The sequence below is a fragment of the Amblyraja radiata genome, chromosome 6 (genome assembly GCF_010909765.2).
Source record: "Amblyraja radiata isolate CabotCenter1 chromosome 6, sAmbRad1.1.pri, whole genome shotgun sequence".
NCBI classification, from domain to species: Eukaryota; Metazoa; Chordata; class Chondrichthyes; order Rajiformes; family Rajidae; genus Amblyraja; species Amblyraja radiata.
Window position 1 is genome coordinate 91,317,583 of NC_045961.1, and position 9,216 is coordinate 91,326,798.

The following is a 9,216-nucleotide window of genomic DNA, read 5'->3' on the forward strand; positions in this document are numbered from 1 at the left end:
GACTGCATCTGCACCAGGCTTTCAGACACAGCGGTAGAGCTGTATCTTTACAGCACCAGAGACCCGGGTTTGATCCTGACTACAGGTGCTGTCTGTATGGAGTTTGTACATTCTCCCTGTGACCTGCATGGGTTTTCCTCCCACACTCTAAAGATGTAAGGTCATAAGTATGGCCCATCTAGTCTTCTCCGCCATTCAATCATGGCTGATCTATCTCTCCCTCCTAACCCCATTCTCGTGCCTTCTCCCCATGACCCCTGACAGCCTTACTAATCAAGACATAGTTTTGTTGGCTAATTGGCTTGGTAAAATTGTAAATTGTCCCTAGTGTGTGTAGGATAGTGTTAGTGTACGGGGTTTGCTGGTCGGTGAGGACTAAACTCTAAATTGTCTCTAACTAAACTAAACAAAACAGCGTAGACGCCTTACAATTTGTATCCTTGTGTTCTGAGCAATAAAACCGGTGGAGATCACCATTTTTTTGGGGGTTTGAAATGATGGTGGTTTCCTTGAAGCAGATGAGGATTCAAAGTAGGTATGTTACAAAACTTACCTTCAGCGGCGCTGCAGTACTGCCACTGGCTGTGTGCACGACTTTGGCGCCTTTGAGAGGGGGGCGGGATTAAAATGCCGTTTTCTCCTGCCTGTCGGAGTCGATCTTTCTCAGGCTGTTAAGCTGCTGAAGAATAATCGATCCGACTTGCGTTCTCTGAAGTTTTTTATAAAGATCGCTGGACAATTTAATAGCAGGAGTAAAGTAAAAATCGACTTCTAACGTCGTCAACGGGACAAATGAAGGTAAGCCGTTTATTTTACATATAAACTTGCTTCCTAGGATTACTTTAATCCAAATTTTACGTTGTGAAAAGGTGATTTAGGCCCCATACGAACCAGCAGTGTTTTTCCTGCCGATATGGGGTTTAAATTCACCGCAAACCGCAAACCGCAATCCAAACGATCGCTTTCCACAAAATCTCACCTCGCAAGATGATTTAAATGGCCATTAATTTACGGGAATTAAACACTAAATTCCTTCCATTTGGCCTATAAATTCATGAGATTTAAAAATTATGTTATATTGTGGATTCTTGTGTGAATGTTATTTGGACACTTAGGCTATTTAAAAATGTTAACCTTTTCTTAAGAAATGGATAGTTGTTTAGATCTAGTAATTGAATGTTGTAATTAGCTACAATTAGGTAACTAACTAATTATATGCTTTTATTTCAGGTCATCCAAGTAAAATTGTTTCATATTTGTTTCAGAATGCTTCAATCTATAATAACTGAAAATTTCATTCAGTTCTCTTAATTTTTAAGAAAGTTATGGGCTTTTGACTGTCCTCGATCACAGCTTTTGAGTTAAGTCAATGGAAAAGCAATAGGGAACAAGATGCTAACTTCAGATTATGAAAATTGCCATAACCTTTTTAATACTTAAGATATGAAAGTGAATTAGGTGTCAAATTAAACTTCTTTTTATGCTTTATCTGATGGGATAAATTGCAGACTTGATTTTTTAAATCTCAAAATGTTGTAACATTGTTATTCTAAGGTCTACACATCTTCAAACATCCTATATTTCTAATTAAATTTGTTCAAGATATCCCTGACCTCCAGGATGCAGTTAAATATTCAACTTTGTGTTGATTTAAACATTTAGCGAGATATAGTCCCACAGTAACAATCACACCACTTTTATGATAATTGTGCAATCTCTGAAGATTGATACACTGATGTTATAGTTAGGCAGCGTGTATAATCTGTCAGTCAGTTGCCACAATATTAACGGTGATTGCTGGTTTAAACCAGTCCTACTCAAACACTGATCTTCAAAATGTCAATATACAATGTGCACATGACCTTTAAAATGACCAGAAAAATGAATTGAACTGGAGTAACATCGCACCATATCCTAACGGTATATAAGTGCATGCCTGCTCTTTTACATTCAGCTGTCTCCGCACTCAACAGCAAACATCATGCAGTTCCTGGTTGCTCAACGGCAAAATAATTTCCTAGTTACTGCTTTAACCAAGTATTCTTCTGCAGTGGAGCAAATGGAGCAAACAATCATGCTACCCAGCCTCCTTCAAGACATCCCTATGGAGGGGCACAACGAAACTAAAGATGCTGAAGGTGGATCCCATAACATGTACAACCTGCTGAAATCCATCAAAAACACTGTGGAAAGCAGCAGGCTACCATCTGAAGACTGGAAACGGAAAATCAACAGTGCCTGGGACTTGGAAAATGAAGATGAGGCACATTTGGAGCAACTTCTCTATACCCACGTGAAGGGCCTCTGCATGGTGTTGAATACATTGACAAACAAAGCCAACACATTGACAAGTAGATACAAGGACAGGATTGGTCTTTGAATCACATCAAGGTAATCATAGAATCATAGAATCATAGAATCATAGAAAGTAGGTGCGAGAGTAGACCACCAGGTCCGTCGAGCCCGCACCGCCATTCACTCATGGCTGAACACTAAACAGACACACTTACCCACAAACAGTAGACACAAGACACAGAACACAAGACACTACCCTCCCCTTTATACCGCTATCACCCCTCTCCACCCCAAGAACCGCGTGATCTCCTGGGGGAGGCAAAAAACCGGATAAAAACCCAGGTCCAATTCGGGAAAAAAATCCGGGAAATTCCTCTCCGACCCCAATCCAGGCGATCGACACTTGTCCAGGAGATCACTCAGGTCTACTATACTAACCATACCTAGGTCCATATCCCTGCCCTCTCCCCGTAGCCCCTTATCCCCTTGGCAGCTAAAAAACCATCTATTTTTGACTTAAATATATTTAACGTTTCTGCTTCCACTGCTCCCTGGGGCAGTGAATTCCACAAACTAACCACCCTCTGGGTGAAGAAGTTCTTCCTCATCTCAGTTTTAAAAGAGCCCCCCCTCACTCTGCAACTATGTCCCCTAGTTCTAGCCTCCCCGATCATTGGGAACATCCTCGGTGCATCCACCCGATCAAGGCCCCTCACGATCTTATACGTTTCAATGAGATCGCCTCTCATTCTTCTAAACTCCAAAGAGTAGAGTCCCAGCTTACTTAACCTTTCCTCATATGTCAATCCCCTCATTGCAGGAATTAATCTTGTAAACCTTCGCTGCACTGCCTCCAGGGCTAGTACATCCTTTCTTAAGTATGGACCCCAGAACTGTACACAGTATTCCAAATGTGGTCTCACTAATACCGTGTACAGCTGCAGCAAGACCTCCGTGTTTTTATACTCAATCCCCCTAGCAATAAAGGCCAAAACTCCATTGGCCTTCCTGATTGCTTGCTGCACCTGCATACTGACTTTTAGTGATTCATGTACTAATACCCCTAGATCCCTTTGCGTTGCATTACAACGCAGCTCCTCCTCATTTAGAAAATAACTTGCCCTATCATTTTTTTCCCCAAAGTGAATGACTTCACATTTATTAGTATTAAATTTCATCTGCCAAATCATTCAGCTGACAATGAACAACCAGAAGTGAAGAGCTCTTGAGAGAGAAGATAACTTGTACTGCTTGGCTAAAAGACACATGTTTGAAAGTAAAGACATAATTCGTAATTCTGCAGAACATGTTTGGCTGATGATGATAACATTGCCTATTTCCTTCGCTCCATAGATGCTGCTGCACCCGCTGAGTTTCTCCAGCTTTTTTGTGTACCTTTGGCTGATGATCGTTGGATGGCCTCAGTGAACCACAGCTTTTTACAAAAGAACGTCAATGTTGTGCTGCATGTATTGTGTATTCTTAACTCATGAGGACTCTACACGCCTTCAAACGTGAATCATGAATTATTTAATCTGCAAGAAGCAACTTGGAACTGCGACCTAAGATCAGTATGTACTTTCCTACTGTTACATACAGGAATAACTTTCCTAACAGTGCGTGATCATAAATGTCAACAACTTCCATCATTTTTCATTTATGACAAAAATAAAATAATATAAATTATTTCAAATTTGTGCTTATTCTTTTTCGCATTTTCCTTGGGGCAAGGAAGGTTATGAGATTTAATAAAGGCAGACAACTATGGGTAGGGAGAAGTGCAGATTTAAACCAAAAACGGACACAAAAGGCTGGAGTAACTCAGCAGGTCAGGCAGCATCCCCAGAGAAAAGGAATAGCTGACATTTCGAAAAAAACAGTCTGAAGAAGGGTCTCGACATGAAACATCATCTATTCCTTTTCATCAAAGACGCTTTCTGATCTGCTGAGTTATTCTTCAAGGAAACTAAATATTTAGATAACGGAGATAGTGAGAAGCTGTTTCTATGAATAGGTGATTCAAGAAATAGGGACAGATTCAAAGTGATGGGAAAAGGTTTCTGGGGTGTGGGGTTTATAAGGGGATCAACCTTCACTTTAGTGCAGTGTAATGATCTGGAAATCTCTGCCACTGCAGGCAATAGAAACAGCTTCAATCAGGGCTTCCAAAACTGAAATTGAATTGATACTTGAAGGAAAGTAATTTGCAGGGCGATGGGGGGGGGGGGGGGGGGGGGGGGGGGGGGAAGAAGAGAGAACAGAACTGATGAGATTGCTCCACAAAGTATCACAGACGTCTTTGCCTGGCATCAGAGGCCCGGGAGCCGTTACAGAGGGAGGAGCGACCTTCGTGTGGTGAGTTAAAAAAACCATCGCGGGGCTTGTCTCAACAGAGGCCCGGGAGCCGTTACAGAGGGAGGAGCGACCTTCGTGTGGTGAGTTAAAAAACCCATCGCGGGGCTTGTCTCAACAGAGGCCCGGGAGCCGTTACAGAGGGAGGAGCGACCTTCGTGTGGTGAGTTAAAAAACCCATCGCGGGGCTTGTCTCAACAAAGGCCCGGGAGCCGTTACAGAGGGAGGAGCGACCAAAATCTGCAACGTTCCATTCGCAGATCACACTTCAAATTAAGGGGGCTGGTGGAAGCCTCTGATTGGTCGAACGGACTAGAGGAAGCAGCCGTTACAGGACTAGAGGAAGCAGCTGATTGGCTTGTATCCCGGGTTATGCTTTATTGTATTCGGTTAAGGGGGAGAATGAGGGCCAGGGCAGTTTACTGTTCTGGATGTCAGATGTGGGAGGTCATGGAGTCTGAGTGCCCTCCAGACGTCCACATCTGCGCCAGGTGCGTCGAGATGGGGCTCCTAAGCGACCGTGTTAGGAACCTGGAACAGCAACTCGATGACCTCTGTCTGCTCAGGGAGAGCGAGGAGGTCATAGATAGGAGTTACAGGGAGGTGGTCACTCCAAGACCACGGGAGACAGAAAACTGGGTCACAGTTAGGAAGGGCAACGGGCAGAGGCAGGGACTGGTGAGTACCCCGGTGGCTGTACACCTTGAAAATAAGTACTCATGTTTGAGTAAGGGTGGGGGAGACAGCCTACCTGGGGGCAGCAACAGCGGCCTGGCCTCTGGCATAAAGACCGGTCCTGTTGCTCAGAAGGGTAAGGAAAAGAAGAGGAGGGCAATTGTAATAGGGGACTCTATAGTCAGGGGGTCGGATAGGCGATTCGGTGGACGCAGACAGGAGACCCGGTTGGTAGTTTGCCTCCCTGGTGCTAGGGTCAGGGATGTGTCTGAACGGGTCCAAGAAATCCTGAAATGGGAGGGAGAGGAGCCTGAAGTTGTGGTACATATAGGTACCAACGACATAGGTAAAAAAAGAGAAGAGGTCCTGAAAGAAGAATTTAGGGAGTTAGGTGGAGAGTTAAGGAGAAGGACTGCAAAGGTAACAATCTCAGGATTACTGCCTGTGCCACGCGACAGTGAGAGTAGGAATGGAGCGAGGTGGAAGATAAATGAGTGGATGAGGGACTGGTGCAGTGGGTATGGATTCAAGTTTCTGGATCATTGGGACCTCTTTTGGGGAAGGTGCGACCTGTACAGAAAGGACGGGTTGCACTTGAACTCGAGGGGGACCAATATCCTGGCGGGGAGATTTGCAAAGGCTACTGGGGAGACTTTAAACTAGTATGGTTGGGGGGAGGGACTCAAATTGGGAAAGCTAGCAGTCAGTGTGTGAGGCAGGAGGCAGAGAATGGTAGCACTCTGACCCAAAATGTAGGGGAGAGAGAAGAAAAGACAATAAACAGAGAATAAGAGAGGGTGGGTTTCTTAAATGTGTATATTTTAATGCTAGGAGCATTGTAAGAAAGGTGGATGAACTTAGAGCCTGGATTGACACCTGGAAGTATGATGTTGTGGCAATCAGTGAAACATGGTTGCAGGAGGGCTGTGATTGGAAACTAAATATTCCAGGATTTCGTTGCTTCAGGTGTGATAGAATTGGAGGGGCAAGAGGTGGAGGTGTTGCATTGCTTATCAGGGAAGATATTACAGCAGTGCTTTGGCAGGATAGATTAGAGGGCTCGTCTAGGGAGGCTATTTGGGTGGAACTGAGAAATGGGAAAGGGGTAGCAACACTTATAGGGGTGTATTATAGACCGCCAAATGGGGAGCGAGAATTGGAAGAGCAAATATGTAAGGAGATTGCAGATATTAGTAGTAAGCACAAGGTAGTGATTGTGGGAGATTTCAATTTTCCACACATAGACTGGGAAACACATTCCGTAAATGGGCTGGATGGGTTGGAGTTTGTAAAATGTGTGCAGGATAGTTTTTTGCAGCAATACATAGAAGTACCTACTAGAGAAGGGGTGGTGCTGGACCTCCTGTTAGGAAATGAGACGGGTCAGGTGGCAGAGGTATGCGTTGGGGAACAGTTCGGGACCAGTGATCACAATACCATTAGTTTCAATATAATTATGGAGAGGGTCAGAACTGGACCTAGGGTTGAGATTTTTGATTGTAGAAAGGCTAACTTTGAGGAGATGTGAAAGGATTTAAAAGGAGTAAATTGGGACATTTTGTTTTATGGGAAAGATGTGGAAGAGAAATGGAGTACATTTAAAGGTGAAATTTTAAGAGTACAGAATCTTTATGTCCCTGTTCGGTTGAAAGAAAATAGTAAAAATCGGAAAGAGCCATGGTTTTCAAGGGAAATTGGACACTTGGTTCGGAAAAAGAGGGAGATCTACAATAATTATAGGCAGCATGGAGTAAATGAGGTGCTTGAGGAGTATAAAGAATGTAAAAAGAATCTTAAGAAAGAAATTAGAAAAGCTAAAAGAAGATATGAGGTTGCTTTGGCAAGTAAGGTGAAAGTAAACCCAAAGGGTTTCTACAGCTATATTAATAGCAAAAGGATAACGAGGGATAAAATTGGTCCATTGGAGAGTCAGATTGGACAGCTATCTGCAGAGCCAAAAGAGATGGGGGAGATATTGAACAATTTCTTTTCTTCGGTATTCACCAAGGAGAAGGATATTGAATTATGTGAGGTAAGGGAAACAAGTAGAGTAGCTATGGAAACTATGAGATTCAAAGAAGAGGAAGTACTGACACTTTTGAGAAATATAAAAGTGGATAAGTCTCCAGGTCCGGATAGGATATTCCCTAGGACATTGAGGGAAGTTAGTGTAGAAATAGCAGGGGCTATGACAGAAATATTTCAAATGTCATTAGAAACGTGAATAGTGCCGGAGGATTGGCGTACTGCGCATGTTGTTCCATTGTTTAAAAAGGGGTCTAAGAGTAAACCTAGCAATTATACACCTGTTAGTTTGACGTCAGTGGTGGGCAAATTAATGGAAAGGATACTTAGAGATAATATATATAAGCATCTGGATAAACAGGGTCTGATTAGGAACAGTCAACGGATTTGTGCCTGGAAGGTCATGTTTGACTCATCTTCTTGAATTTTTTGAAGAGGTTACTCGGGAAATTGATGAGGGTAAAGCAGTGGATGTTGTATATATGGACTTCAGTAAGGCCTTTGACAAGGTTCCTCATGGAAGGTTGGTTAAGAAGGTTCAATGGTTGGGTATTAATGGTGGAGTAGCAAGATGGATTCAACAGTGGCTGAATGGGAGATGCCAGAGAGTAATGGTGGATGGTTGTTTGTCAGGTTGGAGGCCAGTGACTAGTGGGGTGCCACAGGGATCTGTGTTGGGTCCACTGTTGTTTGTCATGTACATCAATGATCTGGATGATGGTGTGGTAAATTGGATTAGTAAGTATGCAGATGATACTAAGATAGGTGGGGTTGTGGATAATGAAGTAGATTTTCAAAGTCTACAGAGAGATTTATGCCAGTTGGAAGAGTGGGCTGAAAGATGGCAGATGGAGTTTAATGCTGATAAGTGTGAGGTGCTACATCTTGGCAGGACAAATCAAAATAGGACGTACATGGTAAATGGTAGGGAATTGAAGAATGCAGGTGAACAGAGGGATCTGGGAATAACTGTGCACAGTTCCCTGAAAGTGGAATATCATGTAGATAGGGTGGTAAAGAAAGCTTTTGGTGTGCTGGCCTTTATAAATCAGAGCATTGAGTATAGAAGTTGGGATGTAATGTTAAAATTGTACAAGGCATTGGTGAGGCCAATTCTGGAGTATGGGGTACAATTTTGGTCGCCCAATTATAGGAAGGATGTCAACAAAATAGAGAGAGTGCAGAGGAGATTTACTAGAATGTTGCCTGGGTTTCAGCAACTAAGTTACAGAGAAAGGTTGAACAAGTTAGGGCTTTATTCTTTGGAGCGCAGAAGGTTAAGGGGGGACTTGATAGAGGTCTTTAAAATGATGAGAGGGATAGACAGAGTTGACGTGGATAAGCTTTTCCCACTGAGAGTAGGGAAGATTCAAACAAGGGGACATGACTTGAAAATTAAGGGACAGAAGTTTAGGGGTAACATGAGGGGGAACTTCTTTACTCAGAGAGTGGTGGCTGTGTGGAATGAGCTTCCAGTGAAGGTGGTGGAGGCAGGTTCGTTTTTATCATTTAAAAATAAATTGGATAGTTATATGGACGGGAAAGGAATGGAGGGTTATGGTCTGAGCGCAGGTATATGGGACTAGGGGAGAATACGTGTTCGGCACGGACTAGAAGGGTCGAGATGGCCTGTTTCCGTGCTGTAATTGTTATATGGTTATATGGTTATAATGATTCTACTGGGTATATTTACAATCTTACAGCCAACATTTAGCTTTTGTATTTTTAACTATTTTAGCAGAGATAAAAGTGGGAAGACTTTAACTTTGGACGTTTGAGAGCAATGGGTCTTCTCGTGGCATTAGTCATTGTTCAGTGGGCAGCACCCTCATTTCCGACTCGTGCATTGCAGCGCCTCTACAGAGACTT

At 43.2% G+C, this 9,216-nt stretch overlaps 1 protein-coding gene across 1 annotated transcript; it reads left to right on the forward strand.

Annotated features, from left to right (window-relative positions):
* Positions 1 to 1,939: 1,939 nt before the first annotated feature.
* LOC116974022 (mid1-interacting protein 1A-like) lies at positions 1,940 to 3,981 on the forward strand. Its single transcript, XM_033022133.1, has 3 exons — positions 1,940 to 2,394; positions 3,481 to 3,617; positions 3,719 to 3,981. The coding sequence occupies exon 1, from the start codon at positions 1,982 to 1,984 to the stop codon at positions 2,378 to 2,380; it is 399 nt and encodes a 132-aa protein (XP_032878024.1). The 5' UTR covers positions 1,940 to 1,981; the 3' UTR covers positions 2,381 to 2,394; positions 3,481 to 3,617; positions 3,719 to 3,981.
* The last annotated feature ends 5,235 nt before the right edge of the window (positions 3,982 to 9,216 follow it).

Excerpts from the sequence above, each read along its gene's own strand:
- LOC116974022 (XM_033022133.1), top strand. The coding sequence starts at position 1,982 with ATGCAGTTCCTGGTTGCTCAACGGCAAAATAATTTCCTAGTTACTGCT.